At 53.2% G+C, this 19,489-nt stretch overlaps 1 protein-coding gene across 5 annotated transcripts in view; it reads left to right on the top strand.

Annotated features, from left to right (window-relative positions):
* NIN (ninein) overlaps positions 1-19,489 on the top strand; it is a 64,323-nt gene that overhangs the window by 3,085 nt on the left and 41,749 nt on the right. For all 5 annotated transcript variants that reach the window (XR_001411330.1, XM_014936816.1, XM_014936813.1 and 2 more), the window contains exons 3-5: positions 938-944; positions 7,011-7,092; positions 15,534-15,703. Coding sequence is in view for 4 of the 5 variants with exons in the window: in XM_014936816.1 (XP_014792302.1) it covers positions 938-944; positions 7,011-7,092; positions 15,534-15,703 (259 nt within the window). In the remaining variant the exon portion in view is untranslated. The remainder of the gene's footprint in view (positions 1-937; positions 945-7,010; positions 7,093-15,533; positions 15,704-19,489) is intronic.

Genomic DNA, 19,489 nt, shown 5'->3' with positions numbered 1-19,489 from the left:
GGGGGGGTCTGGGCAGCTGCTCCTGGGTGTGTTGGGAGGGTGATGGAAAGAGGCTGAATGTCTGTAATTTGTGAATCTCCAGCATCCCTGAGGCTGCAGGACTTGCAAGGGCTGTTGTTCTGTTGGGAGTGGGTGCAGGGCAGCTTCTGGGAGTGATAATGGGGAAGGAAACAGCTTCTTGCTGTGTCTTCCCCTGGCTGGAGGCAGCCTGAAATTCTCAGAAACCACCACTTTACCCTTAGCCCCGTGTGCTGGCACTGCACTGGTGCAGGGAGTGCTCTCCCCAGTGTCCCAAGGTGCCCTTGCACCAGTGCTTGGCCAAGCCCACCCTGGCTCACACAGCAATGTGCCCCCCAGCACCGGTTAGTGCCACTTCTGGCATGGGTCATGTCCCCAAACCAGCTCCTCAGCTGCTTGGGGTGCGATGGGGACCTAAAACCAGGGCTCCAGCCTGTGATTTACCTTGGCTGAAGCTGTAGTTAAACTGGTGGGGCCGCATGCGGTCGTGCACGTTCTTCTTAAAGCAGAAAATATTGTCCAACTGAGCCACCTGTGTCCACGTTACCTGGTGTTGGTGCCCACACACTGCTGTGGTCATCACAGACCCACCTGAGAAAGGGTTTTTTTGGGGACAAATGGCTCCTTCCCTCTGCGGGGCTGCCATGTCCCACCAGCCTGTGGAAGGGGAGCTGTGGGGGTGAGCACACCATCTTTTCCAAAGCGATTTTTTTCCAATCGTGGCTGTGGTGTTAAATGCCAGGGTGTTGAGCAAAAGCTGCTCGCCCTTTGGGAGACCTCTGTGTTCAGCACAGATGTCCTTGTGCTCCTGTGTTACCTCCTTCCCGGCACACTGCGCTCGGATTGCATCAGATGCCTCCTTAAAATGGCCCTGAAATCCCATCTCTGCTCATTAAAATCAGAGAAGGCAGAGCAGGGCAGGCAGGGCTCCCCGCAGACATGAGCTAAGCAGCCATCCCGACTCCAGTTTCTTATCAAACTGCAGTTTTCACGTAACAAAATAGTTTTCCTTTAGCAAACAAAGCCTCCTCTTCCTCACCTGCCCCTGGGCCGTAGCTCCTCTGCTGACAGCAGATGGATGGATACAGGCAGAGGTTCTTTGGAAGTTGCAGTGTGGCCATGTCCCTGCCCAGGGGATTGGAAATCCACGATCTTTAAGGTCCCTTCCAACTCTACACATTCTGTGGTTTGTTCAAGTGCAGGAGACTCTGTGTTGCTGCTCCATCTTGAGCTTGCACCCCTTGGATGCTCTTATCTGGCTTTGCTGCTCGTGGGGTGGTGGGGTAGAAGGAAAGGAAGAGCAGGGCTAAGGATGTGGTTGTCACAGCTGGGCAGGGCCAAACCAGCAGAGCTCATCCCTGTGGGCTTCTCAGAGTCCCTGAGAAGTGATGTTAAATGCAGTAACTGCTCAGCCCAGTGGCACTGAAAAGCCCCTGCTAAAGCATCCCGAGTGCTGTGTCATGCCTGCCCTGGTCCTGTCTGACCTTGATGATGGTGGGACTTGATCTGAAAGGTCCCTTCCAACCTAGACAATTCTCTGATCCTATATTCCAGCTGGGAGCTCCATCCCTGTGAGCCATCCCAGGGCACAAGCAATTTTATTTCATTCATAGAATGGTTTGGGTGGGAAGGGACCTTAAAGATCATCTCCTTCCAACCCCCCTGCCCTGGGCAGGGACACCTCCCACCAGCCCAGGTTGCTCCAAGCCCCCTCCAACCTGGCCTTGAACCCCTCCAGGGATGGGGCAGCCACAGCTTCTTTGGGCAGCCTGGGCCAGGCTCTCACCACCCTCACACCAAAGAAGTTCTTCCTAATATCTCCTCTCAGTCTCCCCTCTTTCAGTGTCAAACCCTTCCCCCTCATCCTATGGCTCCCCTCCCTGATCCAGAGTCCCTCCCCATCTCTCCTGGAGCCCCTTGAGGGACTGGAAAGGGCTCTGAGGTCTCCCCGGAGCCTTCTCTTCTCCAGGCTGAACCCCCCCAACCCTCTCAGCCTGTCCTCCCAGCAGAGGGGCTCCAGCCCTCCCAGCATCTCCGTGGCCTCCTCTGGCCCCATCCAACAGCTCCATGTCCATTCCCTCCCTTTGTCTTTGGGGACAGCCCTCCCTTCCAACCTGCCACTCCAACGTTAGAAGAACCCTTGCCCTCCTGCGTTTCCTCCCGTCCCCCCGGCGTTGCTGCTCGTTAGGGGTGGCAATGGCCCATGTCTGAGCATGAGCCTGATTTAACAGCTACAGAATCCTCCTGGTTTCCAAGGGAGCCCGTCGGGAGAAGAACAGCAAACACGTTGCTCCCCGAGCACCGGCTCCTTGCACCTGCCCCCCGGCTCCTTGCCGCAGATGGTCCCTCTGGGCGGTGGGAGCAGCCTTTGTTCCCTGCCATTCCAGGGGCCAGGATTTATGGGAGGGCACCGGGTAAAAAACAGAGGGGAGGGGGGAAATGTTTTGTCTGCCCTCGGTGGGGCCACGTGCTTGGCTTTTGTGCTGGGGGGCTCCGCTCCGGGGATGATGAAGGCGGTGGGATGAGGATGCTCGGTTGGGGCGGGAGCTGAGCCAGGGTCCTGGCGAGGGGCCACATCCCTCGGTGCGATGCTTTGGGGATTAAGGGGTACACGTTATCTCCAGGGTCCGGCCCAGGGGAGGGTAAATCCTGCCCTGGCTCACAGCAAGGCCAGACCATCCCAGAAGCTCCGCTCTTCTCAGGCCGTTGCCTGCGGAGGCGACGCTGGCAGCAATTCCTGGGATTCCTCGGGAAGGCTGTTCCCCCCAGGCCCCTCGCGCTTGAGAGAGGATGCGTGCCTTCTCGCCCGGCCTCCCAGAGGCACTTTAATTAGCTGTCTTGGGGGGACAGGGTGGCAGCAGCACTCGGGGACCGTGGCGATGGCTGTGGGTTATGCCATCTGCAGGGACCAGGGGTCCGTCGGGCACCTCCGGACACTGCGCAAGGGACCGTCCTTGGTGGCCGTCCTCAAGCAGGGATGGGGAGTTCAGGTTTCACCCTGGCTGTGGCGTTAGCAAGCCTGCAGAGCGGACACCGTGGCATGGGGTTTCACTCAGCAGCTCCCCTCCCTGCTTTGGCAGGTCACCTCTTGGAAATACCCTCCCTCCGTGCCCGCTGTGACACCGCTCCCCTTGATGCGCGGTGGCTTTTTGCATCCCAGGAGGGGACTTGGTTGCAAGGTCGTCCTATTCCTAGGTCTTCCCCTCCTGATGTTTCCCTCTGCAACCTTCTGGCTGTGGCTGGAAGGAGTTCCTGGGTGGGGATGGAGCTTTGGGAAAAGGAGATGAAGGAGAGGGGAGGTAGAAGGATGCTGGTCCTCCCCGGAGGGACCGGGATGGCAGACAGCCGCTTTGCATCGCGGGGACGAACGGGGAGAAGCAGCAGGTAGCTTGGCACATGCACACTCTCTTTCTAGTGCTAATAAGTCACGGCTTCAGAGGAAAATGTGCTTTAAAGCAGGCATGGAGATTCCTCAAAGGCTCTGGGGTTGCTCGGCAGCCGGCAGCTTGGTTGGTCCCCGATTCCCGCGGGGAGGCCGGGCTGGGCTCGCCGTGTCTGTGTGCCATGTTAGGCTTGTTTGCCTCTGATTTACTCCTCCTGGGGAAATTCTCCTCACCGAGGGACTTAATGTGCCCCCAGGGGTGTGCAGGGCCCTGGTCTCACTGTGGGGGTTTGCGGGGACACGTGTCCTGTTCCTGATTTGGGGTGGGCATCTGGGTATTGCAGGGCTGATTCATATTTGGGTTCCTGTTGAACACTGTGAGCAGATACATGATTTGGCACTTCCAAAACACCCCAAAAATTAATCGAGCCCATTGAAAAGAGCATTAAACTTTAAACACCCCAGCACCGTTTTATCATAGAGTGGTTTGGTCTGGAAGGGACCTTAAAGATCATCCAGTCCCACCCCTGGGCAGGGACACCTCCCACCAGACCAGGTTGCTCCAAGCCCCCTCCAACCTGGCCTTGAACCCCTCCAGGGATGGGGCAGCCACAGCTTCTCTGGCCAACCTGGGCCAGGCTCTCACCACCCTCACACCAAAGAAGTTCTTCCAAATAACTCATCTCAATCTCCAATCTTTCAGGGTCAAACCCTTCCCCCTCGTCCTATGGCTCCCCTCCCTGATCCAGAGTCCCTCCCCATCTCTCCTGGAGCCCCTTGAGGGACTGGAAGGGGCTCCAAGGTCTCCCTGGAGCCTTCTCTTCTCCAGGCTGAACCCCCCCAACTCTCTCAGCCTGTCCTCCCAGCAGAGGGGCTCCAGCCCCCTCAGCATCTCCATGATCTTTTACTGCCGTGTACTTTCTACCTTGCATTTGTCAAGTTTTGGGGTTGGCTCGAGTGTCTGGGGCTTGTTTTCCCGAAGCGGATGGTGCTTTGAGCCCATCCCTTTTGTCGGGAATATTCTCTAAGCAAAAACCAAAGGGTGTTTCTACAAACTTGTACGTGCCCAGGTGGGCTGTCACATCCCTGGAAGTGCCCCTTGCACTTGTGGGGAGCCCACAGCCTCCCTGGCAGGGGCTTTACCACCAGGACCGTGCCCCCTCCATCCCAGCAGATGGGTGCTGGGGGCATCCGGATACTGAGCACGGACATGAGGGGTGCTGGGTGATGTGAGCATCACCTGCTCTGTATCCATTGGGGGTGCACATCCCCCCTGAATGGTGTTTAAATCAGATGGAGATACAGAATGAGGACATTGCTGGGACTGGTTTCTTTAAAATGTGAGATGATGCAACGTTTGTGGCTTTGCTGTCCCACAGGCTGCCTTGCCAGGCTTGTACCTGAGCACAGCTCTAATTTTAACAGTTGTGTTCCTCTGACTCTTTAAGTAGTCTTTGTGTACAGCCCTGCAGCATCCCATGTCAGATGTGCACCCCAAAATGTGTTTGCCCTGGTTATCTGGTCTTGGGATGGACCAAAGATTTCCCTGAAAAAAAAAAAAATAGATCCCCCCTACTCTGCCAGCTTGTATATAAAGTATATAGAAAATATAGAATATATGCTCAGAAGCATTTTGGGATCACTGAGCCCTGTGCAAGCGCTCGCTGTGTGTCCCTGTGCTACTGATTTGCATTTTAAATGTTTAAATCCTGCTGGGGGGCTGATGGGGGGGGGGGCTGGCACAGGGCTGGAGGATGGCCACCTCCTGCCCCCCCAGCCCTGATCTTCCCCGGGCTCCTTTGGCCGTGGTGGTCATGGTAAAATTGCTCGGTGGCCTCGGCGCCGGAGCCATCTGTCCCCCCTGTGCAGCTGCAGCAGCGGGGTCTCAGCCCCCTTCTCCCTTCCTCCCCCTTCGTTAGCGCTTCTTGGCCGTGACGAGTTACGGGGCTCATTAGGAGGGCAGGTTCCATGGCAGTGGTGCTCTCTGCACCTCCCCAGGTGGTTTTACTTTTCCTTCTCATTTCATGTGTTTGCAAGTGATGCAAAGTGATTATTATTTTTTTATTATTTATTGCATTTTCTTGCTGCTGGGAGGTCCCAACCTGTCCCCATCACCCACCCCAGGGGACCAGCTCGGTCTGTCCCCGTGGCTGTTGTCACCATTCCCTTCCTTGAGAAGCTCCCGTGGGGAGGGGACCTGTTATTCGAACACCCTCATCTTTTATTCATCCTCATTTAGTCTAAATGTCAAGTTTTCTTTCTTTTTTCTTTTCTTTTTTTTTTTTTTTTTAATCAGGCAAATTCTCCTATCTCCGTAAACTGTCCTTTTGAAGCACAGCAGCCCTTGGAACCTGATGGCAGCAATTAGTATTCAGAGGAAGGCAGCCCTGACAACTTTCTTTGCTTGAACATATTTCTAACTGTTTAATTACTCCAGGAGCCCGTGTTTAAAACCACGGCAGTGATTTGTACCACCCGAGCCGGGGAGCAGGGCTTGCCCTTGGAGGTTGGGGGTGGGCATGGCTGAACCCCCAGTTCTGCTGTTATTCCCAGCCTACTGGGGAGCATGTTGATCTTTTTTTTTTTTTGGGCTATTTTGACCCAAAAACAAAAAGCAAGCTGGCAAACTTCAGACCTCCCCCGGTGGCATTAAAATCCCTTCTGACTGTGGATCCTGCCCGTGGTGCCGGATTTGCAGCCATCGGACCTGCCCGCAGGAGCCACCTCGGAGGGTCCTTTAAATGCAAAGTCTCTTGTTCCATGCTAAAAATTCTCCTAAGATTTATTTAGCCGGGAGGGATGGTACAGCCAGCTCTGCCTCGCCACTCACCCGTGGCAAATACCTTCCCCAGCTGTCCCCACGTTTCCGTCCCCCGCGGCTGGAATTGCTGGCATTCCCCGGCACGGCTGCGGAGGATGCTCCAGCCCCTCTGCAACTGTCTGTGGCTGTGAGACAAGGGGCTTTCCAGGAAGACACAGATGGAAAATGGGGGAAAAACAACAAAAAAAACCACCCAAAAGACAGTGGAAGGGTCATCCCTCCTTGTTTTTCTCATAGACCTGGTATTTCCAGCCCTTGCAGAGCTGCAGCCAGCAGGAACCCGGGCAGGACTGCCCTGGAAAGGGTGAAACTCTCTGCTGTCTGCTTTGGAATGTGTTTTCTGAAGCTTAATTAGGGCAGTGGAACACTTCCACAAGTGAGTCTCTCATCACTGGTCAGGACTGGGGTCTCGCTGTAGGAGCCACCAACCCTGGCCACATCACTTCAAGCGATGGAGATGCTCCCTGGTCCTCCGGACACGTTATTTTGGCTTCTTGCTTGGTGAAAAAACTCATCTAATGGACAAAAGTAGTGACTTTGGGTCATTGTGGTAACAATCATGGTTTTTTTTCACATGTTCAGAGACACTGGCCGTGTCTTCATGCCACTTGCTGTCCTTTCTTCAGGCCCCAAAACTGAACGAGCTGAGATTCCTTTGTGCCCCTTGCTGAAGCTGTGGACAAGTCTGGGAGATTTGTCTTCTGCCCATCTTCCTGCTGGATAATTGCCCTGATCTTTAATTATCTGCACCACTTAATTTCCTCCTTTATTCCCTTTTTCCCCTCACAGGTCCACTTTGACCAATTTAAAGAAGCACTTATCCTCATCTTATCCAGAACCCTGTCAAATGAAGAGCACTTCCAAGAACCAGGTAAATACTAAAATACTCAAAAATAGTGTGTTTTTTCTTTGACAAAGCAGATCTGGGTGGCTCTTGCAGAGGACCTTAGGAGAAAGAGTGCTTTTTAGGTGCTGAGATAAGCTCTTCTGCTTGGATGCCCAGATGTAGGCAGAAGGGAGAGTTATGGTCTGTTGTGGAGATCATAAAAGCGTTGTATAAAAGCGTTTTCTGAGCTATTAGATATTTCCATCCCATTACCATGATCTAAATGCCCGGAGAGGCACGTGATGTCTGCGTGTAGACAGCTTAACAGCACTTCAGGTGCTTGAGGTGTCCCAGGGCTGCTAAATGGGCTGAGGTCTCTCTACCCCACAAGGCTTCTGGTGGCCAGGGATGCTCCAGGAGCTCTCTGGTTGCAGTAGATAGTTACGGGCAGGAGATCAAACTTTAATGCTGTGGCTTCTTCCCAGCTGGGTTTGGGAGCCCTGGCTCCAGGCTGAGCTGGGGGCTGATGCCTCTGCAGGGGCTGGTGGTGGGGATTGTCTCAGGAGGGACAGCAGTGCTTTATAGAAACCCTGTGCTGGCTTTGGATGCTACTCTGGTTTTGTGAAGGTTACAAGGGGAAGCTCTCTGCAGGAGCTCCTCCTGGAGATGGGCTGCTGGACAGAGAAATATCCCTCCTGTCTAGCACTGATTTTATTATTTTTTAAATTTTTTTTAAAGTCTATTCTGTTTCCTTGTGTCTGAGATGAGTGGGGTGAGCTCGGACCTATAGAAAGCTACTGGAAGGTAGAATCATAGAATCATTTTCGTGTGTCTGAGATGAGTGGGGTGAGCTCGGACCTATAGAAAGCTACTGGAAGGTAGAATCATAGAATCATTTTGGTTTGACCTTTCGGATCATGGAGTCCAACCATCAACACAACACTGACAAACCCACCACTGACCCATGTCCCTCAGCACCACATCTGCCCACCTTTTAAATACCTCCAGGCACCCCACCACTGCCCTGGGCAGCCTCTTCCAGTGCTGGAAAAACCCTTTTAGTGAAGAAATTTTTCCTAAAGGTGGTACTATATCTACCAGGGGACGGTCAGTCTGGCCCAAAGATGCTTCTGAACAAGATGAGCTCCTTGACTAACCAGGCAGGGGTTGGTGGGAGAAAGCAGTAGGTGCTGCGAGTTCTCACTGTCCTGTTTTCTCCTTCCCTTTGCTTCACTGGGCCTTTAAAAAGTGGTTTGTTTGGGTTTTTTTAAGACCCTCAGCAGGGAATAGAGTCACAGCTTCGGTGTGCCCCCCCTCCCTCCCACCCTATGCAGAAGGGGCTGGTGATGCTGGGAGCACTGGGGAGGTGTGGGGCTGGGGTGAGGGCTCCAGCTGGAGCCTGGGGTGGAGGGGGGAGGTGGAGGGTTGAGGTCTGCCTGGGTCACACCTGTATGTAAATCCCTAATCCTGCCTTGGGTCCTGTTTTCTCCTTCCCTTTGCTTCACTGGGCCTTTAAAAAGTGGTTTGTTTGGGTTTTTTTAAGACCCTCAGCAGGGAATAGAGTCACAGCTTCGGTGTGCCCCCCCTCCCTCCCACCCTATGCAGAAGGGGCTGGTGATGCTGGGAGCACTGGGGAGGTGTGGGGCTGGGGTGAGGGCTCCAGCTGGAGCCTGGGGTGGAGGGGGGAGGTGGAGGGTTGAGGTCTGCCTGGGTCACACCTGTATGTAAATCCCTAATCCTGCCTTGGGAGCAGCTGGGGGGGTGGGGGTGTGTGTGTGTGAAATCCCAAGGAGAAAACAGCTTAGCAAGAGGGAGGGAGAGGGGGGAAACTCCAGGTTTCCTCTCCTGGAGCATCAATCTCAGCTGGAGCATCCCGCGCTCCAGAGTGCAGCAAGTCAGCAAAATTACAACTTTTCCTCCTTAAATAGGCTGCAAAAACCACAAGAGATGGGTTATTATTTTTTTCCTGCCCCTTGTTTCCAAAGCTCGTGATGCTCAGAGGGAGGTGGGACTCTTTGTCAGGAAGGGTAGTGACGGGATGAGGGATAATGGCTTTAAATTGGAAGAGGGGAGAATGAGATTAGATATTATGGAGAACTTCTTTGCTGTGAGGGTGGTGAGAGCCTGGCCCAGGTTGCCCAGAGAAGCTGTGGCTGCCCCATCCCTGGAGGGGTTCAAGGCCAGGTTGGAGGGGGCTTGGAGCAACCTGGTGTGGTGGGAGGTGTCCCTGCCCCAGGGCAGGGGGTTGGAAGGAGGTGGTCTTTAAGGTCCCTTCCCACCCAAACCATTCAGTGATTCTAGGTGGGTGCTGGCAGTTCTTGCACCCAGCAGCCCTTTTAATGCAGTTTTCCTGCAGGTCAGGGGGGGCTTGGGGAGCCAGGGGGGAGCCTGGTGAGGGGTTGTTTCTCCCACCACCCCTTCCAACCCCTGGGAGAGGAGCTGGCACGAAGCAGAGATGCAACCCCAGCCAAGCAGAACTAATCCAGCACTCTGCCTTTATTGGGGAAATCATACGGCTGAGAAGCTCCGGCACGATTTAAATATAAATAAAGTCCTCCAGAAAAGGGCTAAATTTGGGGTTATCACTGGGGAAATTCTACAGCGTGGCTGCGCTGGAGCTGGAGAGCCCTCCTTGGGGACACGTTTGTCACTGGGTTTTGCGTGGCAGGTAATCAAAGGGCAGGTATGGAGCCTGCGCCCGGCAGGTCCGGGAGGCATTTATTATTATTATTTTTATTTTTTTTAATGCGTTTTGACAGGTCAGTTAACACCAAAGTCTTTTGCTGCTTTTAATTTAGATCAAACCGGAGATTTGGAGAACAAGCTGCTTGTGTGCTGTGGGTGTCAAACTGTCAAGTGAGTGTGGCAAAGGCTTGGTGGTACAGCCTGCCCCGGGCTCGGGGGAAAAAATTGAGTTAAGAGCTCCAAAATCGTATCATTTAAATGAAAATTTGATTTGGGGGGAGAAGGGGGGAAAAAAAAAAGGGCAAAAAAAGCACAGATTTTAAGGCTGTTTGCTGCGTCTGGAGAGTTTTCTCTGCGAGGAAGTGGCTGTGTCCCTTGATGCTGTGGGACTTGGGTGATGGGGAGGTCCCTTTGGGTTTTTTGGGAAGCTGGAGGGTTGGTGTCTTCACTGTCCAAACCATCTGCCCCCCCAGGCAGCTTGTGCTGTGTGACCAGAGAGGGGGGACCCGGCAGGGGACAGCATGGTTGTCCCCAAGGGCACAGCCATCCTTGGGGAGAATGGCTTGGCACAAGGAGAGCCTGGAGGTGACCCACGGGCTGGGGACAAGGAACCAAAACTGCTGGGGGGGTGCAAAAACAGTTCCTGCAGAAGCAGCTGGTGGGGGTTTTCCCATTTTGGGGGGGGGGAAGCAGCAGTGGGAGAGGCGCTCAGGCTTGCAGAGAGCAGCTGATATATTTATTTATCTTATTATATTTTTATTTTTTTGCTTGGCAAAGAAGCTGAATTCCCTTCCCAATGGGCAGGCTGGCAGGGAGGATGGTCCTGGCGTGCCTCCAGGGGGGCTCTGCCCAGGAAGCAGCCCTGAAAATAGGGGGCAGGGAGGGTTCCCAGTCCTGCTGCCATCAGCTCTGTCCCCTCCAGGATGCTGGTGGTGGGGACATGGACCCAACTATGAACCAGAGCATCACCCGGCTGGGAAAACCCCAGCTCTGCTGGGAAGTGGCCTGGCTGGGTGGAGGAACCCGGGTGGAAAAGCAGAAAAAGACCCAAACGTGTCTTAAAATAGTGGTTATTTTAGCTCCTGCAAGCAGGAGTGTGACTGTCGGGGAGACTTGTCACCCCCAGCAGCTCCTCGGGCTTTGCAGAACTGCCTGACAAAGCTGGTGTGTGTGTGTGTGGATAAATTGGAGCCCAAATCCCTGGGGTTTGGTGCTTTGGAGAGATGCTGCTGTGGGGCTGGGGGCTGAGCCTGTGCCCACTGGGAGCCCCATGGCACCCAGACTGGGCACTGCTGCCACCCATGCTCTTTATCCATCACTGTAGGGATGGGGTTCTGTATCCATCACATTGAGGGAGGGGCTCTGGGGACAATAAAATAGATTTAAGGGTGGAAAAGAGAAAAAGAAAAGCAAGGAAAAAAAAATAATCAGTTATGTGGGTGATTAGGGGGTAAAAAAAAAAATAATCAGGCTTTTTTCCTCCCCATTATGGTGAATAAAAAGTCAGCTTTGTGCATTGGAAGCCTGGATGGGGAGGGATTATTGGGGTGGAGCACAGGATTACGGGAACACCCAGGATAAATTAAAGAGCAGTTTGACGCCATCCTCCCTGCGGTCACGAGGGGCTGTTGGCCCAGGATAAATTAAAGAGCAGTTTGACGCCGTCCTCCCTGCGGTCACGAGGGGTTGTTGGGTTGTGTTTTGGGTTTGTTTTGTTTTTTTTCCTTCATCCCAGCACATGGAGACAACAGAGAGGAGTTGGTGGGGATGATGCTCTCGCAGAAATCCCACCCATGGGGAAAAGGCTGATGGTGTGGCTCCAAAGATCTGGCTCCACCAACAGCCCTGGGTGGGAGCAGGTATAAAACTGTCCGGGCAGGGATAATTTAATGCACAGGTAATGCCTCCGGGCCAAAATATTTTGATTTTTTTTGGGCTGTGCTGACCCAGCTACCGCTCCTCTCCATCTCTGCTGCTGAGCCTGAAGCGTGAAATAAGCTCTAGGAGGAGTTTAGATGGTACCTGGTGTCTCAGGGACAGGGATTTAGCAGATCCTGGCCACAATGGGCTCCGATGCTGTGAGGAGGATCCCTCCCTTCCCCATCATAAGCAGCAAAGAAATTAATTTCTCCTCTAAACGATGGGTTCGTGGGGCGAGGGTCTTCCTCCTCTAAACCCCCTTTTGTCTGCGCTCGATGGCTTTGATGCTGCGCCCAGGAAAATGCCGCTCGCCATGGAGGGGAGCCCCCCCCCTCCCCATCTCCTCCCCAAGCATCTGAGGGCAGAGCAGGATTTTAAAATGACTTATCTAGCGCAGAAAGGCAGAAAATCAAGTGTAAATCTCTAACCGTGGAGACGTTTAACTGCTGAGATGGACGGGGCGGGGGAGTGGGGGGAGCGAGCTGGGGAATTGATGGCTCCTGTCTGCAGCGCTTAAATTGGGGAGGGGGTGTCTTGTGAAATGCAGATCTAGGGGTATGATCGTTTTAATTTTTTTATTATTTCAGGGGCACTTTGGGGGCCCACAAATCCCCCCAGGCAGGGAGGCAAGAGGCTTGCTCTCTCCAGCCTGGGGGCAGTTTTGGGGGGGGGGGAGCAGATCAGACCCCAGTGTCTAATTAGGCGCCAGCTCTGGAGTGTGTGTGTTTTACTAAGCCCGCACGTTGCCCAGGGCTGTAGGAAGCAGGGAGGGTTCGACCTATTTTCTTTTTTTCTCTCTTTTTTTCTTTTTTTTTATCCCCTTTCTTGGCGGCTCGTCAGGCACACGACAGCGAGGGGCCGTGAGGAGCAGCATCGCCCCTTAGACATTGGGGGGGGTGGTACCAGAGGTCAGGCTGCAGCAAGAGCAGCACCCCCCCCTCAGTGTTCGATACACATTTTTGGGATAAATAATAGTGTTTGGGATAAATAACAGACAGGGCTGTCCATGTGCCTCTGTCTCAGGGGGAGCATTGATTTTTTTTGATGTCTCCCTCCCATTTCTTCATGTGTCTTTGAAAGCACATGTGGCTTGAGCAGCTCTCTCCATCTTTCCTCCTCAGTTTGGGCTGGAGATGGGGAGATTTGTTTGTTTTCAGGTCATCAGTCAACTTTCTGTCCTTGGGGGAGCAGGGGGTGGGCGCTGCTTTTTGCTGGGTTTGTGCATGCTCAGCTTTCCCCTAAATCCTGGGGATGGAAGGGGATGCTGGAGATGGTGGGGAGCATCAGGGCTGCTGCTCTGGGGGTTTGGGTTGGGAAAGGAGGAGGGTGGAGGGGCTTGGAGGATGCTGCACGTATGGTTCAGAGATGATAGGGCTTTCTGTAAAGGGGATGGATCCTTTAAGTGCTCTCAGGGCTGGGGCTGCAGGATGTGGTCCCTTATACCAGTGCGTGGACCCATAACAAGAGGTTTTCTTCTGCACCTTGCACTCTGCAGCCAAGGGCATGAAGGTGAAGGGGGGCCAGCAGGGGAAAAGCTGTGACCTGGTGTTAAAGAAAGCACCCTGGCTCTGGAAAGGGGATTTTGGGGTGCCTGAGCTGGGATCCCCCCTAGGCAGCTGGGCTCGGGCACAGCCTGTTTGGAAGCTGGAGCTTTGCAAGGCAGGAGCAAACTTTCTGCTCTTCTCACATTGTCAAGGGTCACTTTTTTCCCTCCCAGGGAGGCTTTCAGGCTGCTTAATTTCTTAATTGCCAAGGGGGAAAAAAAAGCACACCCAGGTGCTCAGCCCAGAGGAGAGGGACAAATCAGCTGGCAGCCTCCGAATGCTTAAAACACAAGAATTGGGGAGATGCTCCTGTTTCCCCACCTGCTGTTAAAGGGCATGAGGGCACCTGTATTTCCACAGACAGCTGGATTTTCAGCTGCAGAGGTGGTTAAACACACTGTTGGGGGGTGGGTGGGGGTGAAAACAGGGCTCTTCTGAGCATTGGGAAATCCAGAAGGAAATTAAGCCATCGCTTCATTATTGCTAAATTACGGCTTCTTCCCTCCCCCCATCTTTCTAAAGACAGATGGGTTTCTGTCTTAAAAGAGGAAAAATTATTTCTTAAAAAAAAAAAAAAAAAAAAAAAAAAAAAAAAAAAAAAAAAAAAAAAAAAACCAACCCACAAAGCCCCCCAGCTCTGTTCTGTGAGGGCGGGGGGGAGATGGCAGGGAGAAAATAAATGGGTGAATGAGTAGCCACAAATATTAGCATTTCAGAGAGAGCTGCTGGATGGAGATTGTTCACCACCGGGCAGGCTTTAATAGGAGTGATAAGGTTTGCTTTTGTTCTGGGCTCTTACTTAATCAGCCTGCCTCATTGCAAGGGCTTTTTTTTTTATTTTTTTTTTATTTTTTATTTTCTATCGGTGCACTTCATCGCCCAACTTTCATCTGCGAGTCCCAGCTGCAGCAAATCTTGTTAAAATGGCCTTGTTCAAACACGGGCGCCGGGTTTGTTCCCTGGAGCTGCAATATGGATGGGATGGAGCGCGAGGCTGCAGGAATCAAAGGACTCCTAGCCCTGTGTATTTTATAATTCATTGCATAGCTAAGTTGCAGAATATATATATATATATATATTTTTTTTTTCCCCCTCTAACAAGCTTGAAGCCTTCTTCCATATCTAAAGGAATATTACCCAAGGAGGGTTTGGGCAAGGGGGGTGGTTTTAGAGACCCGCTGCTTTCTGTGTAGGGTTTGTCAATGATTGAACAGCTTCCCTGCTCCTTATTAGTATTGCACTCTTGCATTTATTTTGTACCAGAGCCCTCTGCAAATAAAATTTTAAAAAGCTGCTGCTCTGGGCGCGCTGCAAGTGGCGGAAAATAAAGATGATGGAGTCCTGGGGGGGTTTCGATGGTGAGGTTAGCAAACACTGAGACAAAGCGTGGCGGAGAGCCTTTCCCTAATTGAATCCCTGGTTAATTTGGTCCTCCGGTTAATTTGCCCCCTGCTCCAGACGTAGGGGATGACTCTGGCTGAAAATAGCCCAAAACGTGCTTATTTATTTTATTTTATATATTTATTTTGTTTTGACGCCTTGTCTGTGAGTGCTCCCAGATAATTTGGTCCCCGAAGGCGCAGGGGGTTGCTGGAGCCAGGGAATGCCAGGGGAGCCTCCCAGCCCCCTCTAATTAGATGATGACTCCAAAGGGTTATTTAGATCTCGCAGTTGGTGCCGGCCGCACGGTGCAAGCTGGGACCTGCCCCTCCATCACCCACATCAGCTGCTCGTGTCAGCCCCCGGGGGGGAACCTTCACCTCCAAACTTGCCCAATTGTATTTATTTATTTATTTATTTTCCACCCACCCGATTTGTTTTGACACTTTTAAGGGAGCTGTGATTTAAATGGGCTGAAAGCAGGGGCGGTCGCCCAGGTGTCTGCTTAATCTGGAGACCTGAGCTGCTCAAGTGCTACCCTGTCCCTAATTAAACCTGCCCGTCGCCAGTAATGAAGATTAGTGCAAGGAGGGGAGCCCTAATTGACTTTCCATCCAAGACTGCGTTTGTGAGGTGGGAGGGTTTTTTCCATCCCATCTTGTTAATGGAGCAAACCTGATTTGGGAATTTGGGAAGGGTGAGGAAGATGGAGCCCTGATTCCACTTTGTGACAACAGGTGTTTGGTTTGGGTTTTTTTGGAGCAGGACCAATTCCAGCCCATCAGGCCCGATGCCACGGTGAGGGGGGCTGGTCCTGGAAAGGAGCTGGTTCCTGCTCAGGGTGGTGGCAACTTGGTGCTTGAAACACTGCGGCCAAACCTGCCCTGTCTGGTGTGACCCGGGAGCTGGATCTGCAAAAATCAGGTTACCAACGAGTTTTCTTCTTGAATTTCACAGATTCTTCCCCAGAAGCCCAGCCCAAGTACATCAAAGGTGGCAAACGCTACGGCCGGCGGTCCCTGCCGGAGTTCCAGGAGTCGGTGGAGGACTTTGCTGAGGTGACCGTCATCGAGCCGCTGAGCGAGGAACCGCATCCCCCGCTCATCGCGTCCAGCGGCTGCCAGGAGGTGAGCGGGAAGGGACCCCCCAGATGTCACCCACACCACCCCAAGGGTCTTTGGCTGTCCCAGGGAAGGTGACGGTCACCCACCTTGCCAGGTGGCACCTCCTTTGCTCCAGCCCCGAATTCCTGGGGTTGCTGTGGGAAGCCGGGATGAGACGGGCTCACGTGGTGACACTGGCTGGTCCCCCCAGCTCCTGGCTGTGGTGTGGGCCAGCAATTAAGCGAGGGCCGTAAGGCTGCCTCCGTGGCTAACGAAGTGTGGGCTGGGAGCTCCACGAGCAGAAGGAGCACGTCCTCATCCATTAGTTAGAGCCTGGCAGAGGGGATGGGGAAGAGGGAGGGTGAGCAGCAGAGCTCTGCGTTGGGACCATGCCCTAAATCCAGAGCCACCACCTTCTCCTTCCAGCCTTCCACTTCTTATTTTCCCAGTTTGCCCGCTCCTGCACCACAGGAAAAGGCTGGAGACCCCAGGAGCTGCACAACCCCCCCACCCCACTTATGGCTGTGCATATACTTGCTAAAAAATCCAGCTTTTATTTCTTTTTTTTTTTTTCTGCCTCCTTATGGCTGTGCATATACTTGCTAAAAAATTCAGCTTTTTTTCTTTTTTTTTTTTCTGCCTCCTGGTTTTGTGCTCAAAATTAGTGGCTCTCTTTGTGCTGGTGCTTTCAACCCCGGAATCTCTTCTCTGGAATCTCCAGAACAGAAAAGCAAGAGGTTGAGGGGTGGCTGGGTATGGTGGCATGTGTTAGGGTACGGCCACGGCAGCCTTTTCCCCGGAGCTGGGCTCATTCCAGCCCTGCCCTGGGTTTGCCAAGTATTGTTGATTCAGGAGGACTCGGGGGGGGAGTTTTCCAGTGGAAAGGAGAAATGCTGTTGCTGTTTCCTCCCCTCCTCTGCCTCCTGGCTTCGCTTCTGCTGCCCTAGAGATGGGGATGATGGGTGGGGGGGCCTCTGCAGCCCCCCGTGTAGGGGAACACTCACAACCCTGCAGGGGGAAGCAAGGGAGAAATGTCCAATTTCCAGGTTTCCAGTGTTATTCCTACACAACTGAGCTTAAAATTAGGGGAAAAAAAAAAAAAAAAGAACCTCAAAGAAAAGGTTTTGAGGATCCAGCTTCTTTAACCCTGTTCTCACTAACCTTTGCTCACCGCTCTGGGGATGCTCATCCATCTCCTGGTGCCCTGACCTTGAAATCAATGTTAATCTGCCCCCAGCCCCCAGGGAAGCCATGGCCTCCAGAGAAGAGGCCACTCCGATCTTGCTCCTCTGGTTTTAGTTGTCAGGGAGGTGTAAAAGGCCAGTCTATTAACAAGGTCACTCGATTAACCCAACCGGTACGTAACCACGCCGTGCTCCCCGTGGGCTGCAGCAGTCTCCTGGTGGGACCTCTTCTTGTGCCTTTTGGGATGGGTGGGGTGGTTAATTCTCTTGCAACTTGAGCAAAACCCGGGCTAAATCTGTAAAATCCCCACTTTCCATCTTTATCAGCGTTACTTTCTTGTCTCTAAAAGATGATCCTTTCTGTGTGTACAGGAATTAGTTGCTTGAAGGCATTGGAGGTCCCGGGGGTGTTGGAGGCTCCTGGAAACATTGACTTTCTGGGGTTTGGTACAAGCAGAAGCCTTTGCCCAGGTTTCTCCTGGTGCATGTATAAACACGCTGCTGCCTGTCTCCGGCCCGGGGTGTTTTGCTGGCCTGAGAACTGGGGCAGTGTGGCTTAATTGGTGCTTTCTTTCAACCCTTGCCAATTAAAAGGGCTCAGGCTGTGTCTGAGAGGCTTCCGTCCCCTTCTCGTCTCTGTAAACACGGGAGGAGAGGCTGGAGGGGCTGGTCTGGGCGTGGGAGAGAGCCCAGAGAGGCTCTGCCACCTCCGTCCCTGGTGGCTTTCCAGGTGCCACCAGACAAAGTCGTGAGCAGCTGGGTCTGAATTCAGCAGAGAGTGGTGTAGGGATCCCAAGGTTCCTTCTGACCCTCATGAGTTTGTCCCCAAAGATGCCACTAGGCTAATGGGTGATGAGAAATGAGTGGCTCTGGCAACTTCAAGGATGTGGTGCTAATGGAGCTGCAGCCATGAAAGCACCTAGAAATGCAACGTGAAAGCTTGTGGTGGTTGAAGGTCCATGTCTCTAGCCCCAGGTGGCTCTTGAGCTTGTTTGTCCTAAACTCTTGATGCAGGTGATGGGCCTTGGTGGGCTTGGGAAGTGCTGTGACCTTGCTTTCCTTTCCTTGTTTGCCTTGTGTTATCCCTGATGATGCTCTGCTCGGTGGTGGTGGTGCAGGGTTGGGATGGGGGAGCAGGTTTGGTGGCCGTGGGATACCAACCCCAAGCTGGTGGTAGGGCAGCAGCACCTTTTGGCCCATGGGTCGCCAGCAGCACAGCCCTGGGTACACAAAAGATGTGGCCAGCCTTAAGGCCATGTTGACCTCCAAATGGCAGCGTAGGGCGTCTGCCATCTCCCCTTGCCCAGCTGCTCCAGGAAAGGTCCCTCCTACTTGCAGGTTGTAGAAACTTCTGCCGTGTCCCAGCTCTGTTGGAGAAGGTGATGCCCAGTGAAGCCACTGGCTTCCCAGACATCCCTGTGTTTGCTTCTGCACAGAGTGGTTTCCAGCGTGGCATGGCCCCTTCCAGCAAAACCTTCTGGGAGGGTCGGGCTGGAACTCTTTGTCTTCAGGTCCTTGATGTCCAAGTGTAAGGCTCCCGAAGTCCAACTGTCCCGTAAAGCCAGGAGCTGCAAATAACAGCTCTGGATAGTGCTGGCTCCCCTAAAAGGTGCCTTTATTGATGTGACTCTGGTGCTTGGCAGAGTGGGTTGTGGAGATTTGTTGTCTCTCTGGAGCTCTGGCTGCTCCAACCAGGGAGCTGGTCCCTGGGCGAGCAAGGAGGTAGCGATGGGGGGCCATCAGCATTGCTGTGGAGGCTTCACCTTGCTGCCCGCGGAGCAGACAAGGCTCAGCGTGCGCTCCTGATCGTCATGTTAATTAGCAATATATTCTGGCGGAGAACAAAGGTCTGTCTTGCTAAAGCAGATGGTGGGGGGTGGGGGGGGAAGAAGAGAGGTTCCTGCTTTATTATGGGGAAGAGGCCACGGCGAGCAAACGGCACAGGCTGCAGATGCTCGCCCGGGCCCCGAGCATTGAAAGCCCTGGCCATCTGCTCCTCCAGCCCGGCCAAGCACGCGCCGTCCCCAGTCATCACAATAAAGATGCATTCCTGGGGTGGGCCCCTCCCCATGTGCGTGACCCCCATCCAGCTGTAGGGGCTGGGGGAACAATGACACGGGGATGAGCCACCTCCCCCAGCCCTGGCTTTGTCCTCCCACCGGTGGTGGCCGACCCCGAGTCCTCGCCCTACAAAGAGACACCCCCCCGAGCCCTCCTCGGCACGGGGAGGGAGGTGACACAAGCATCCCGGGGTGGGTGGCAGTGGTTGGGTGTTCATGGAGTTACTGTGGTTTGGGGGCTCTTGATTTTTTTTTTGAGGCAGGTCCTTGCAGCGAGAGGGTCTGCTGCTAAATGGTTTAGATCTGATTTTACTTTTTCTTTTTTAATATAAAAATATATGCTAAATGGTTTAGATCTGATTTTACTTTTTGGCTTTTTTTTTTAATATAGAAATATACATGTTGTTTCTGGAAAAAGGCTCGGAGACAGCAGTGGTCCCTCTTCTTGAGCATCACCTCGGTGTCCTACCCCTCCCTAAGGATGAGTGGCTGCAGGGTGGTCCATCTGGCACCCAAAGATACTTTCTCCCAGCCCTGAGCTGGCTGTTGTGTATGTACAGATGCTA

Source organism: Calidris pugnax, unplaced genomic scaffold, assembly GCF_001431845.1.
Source record: "Calidris pugnax isolate Ruff unplaced genomic scaffold, ASM143184v1 scaffold10, whole genome shotgun sequence".
NCBI classification, from domain to species: Eukaryota; Metazoa; Chordata; class Aves; order Charadriiformes; family Scolopacidae; genus Calidris; species Calidris pugnax.
The sequence above is the reverse complement of the archived record's forward strand: the minus strand, read 5'-3'. Positions and strand labels throughout refer to the sequence as shown.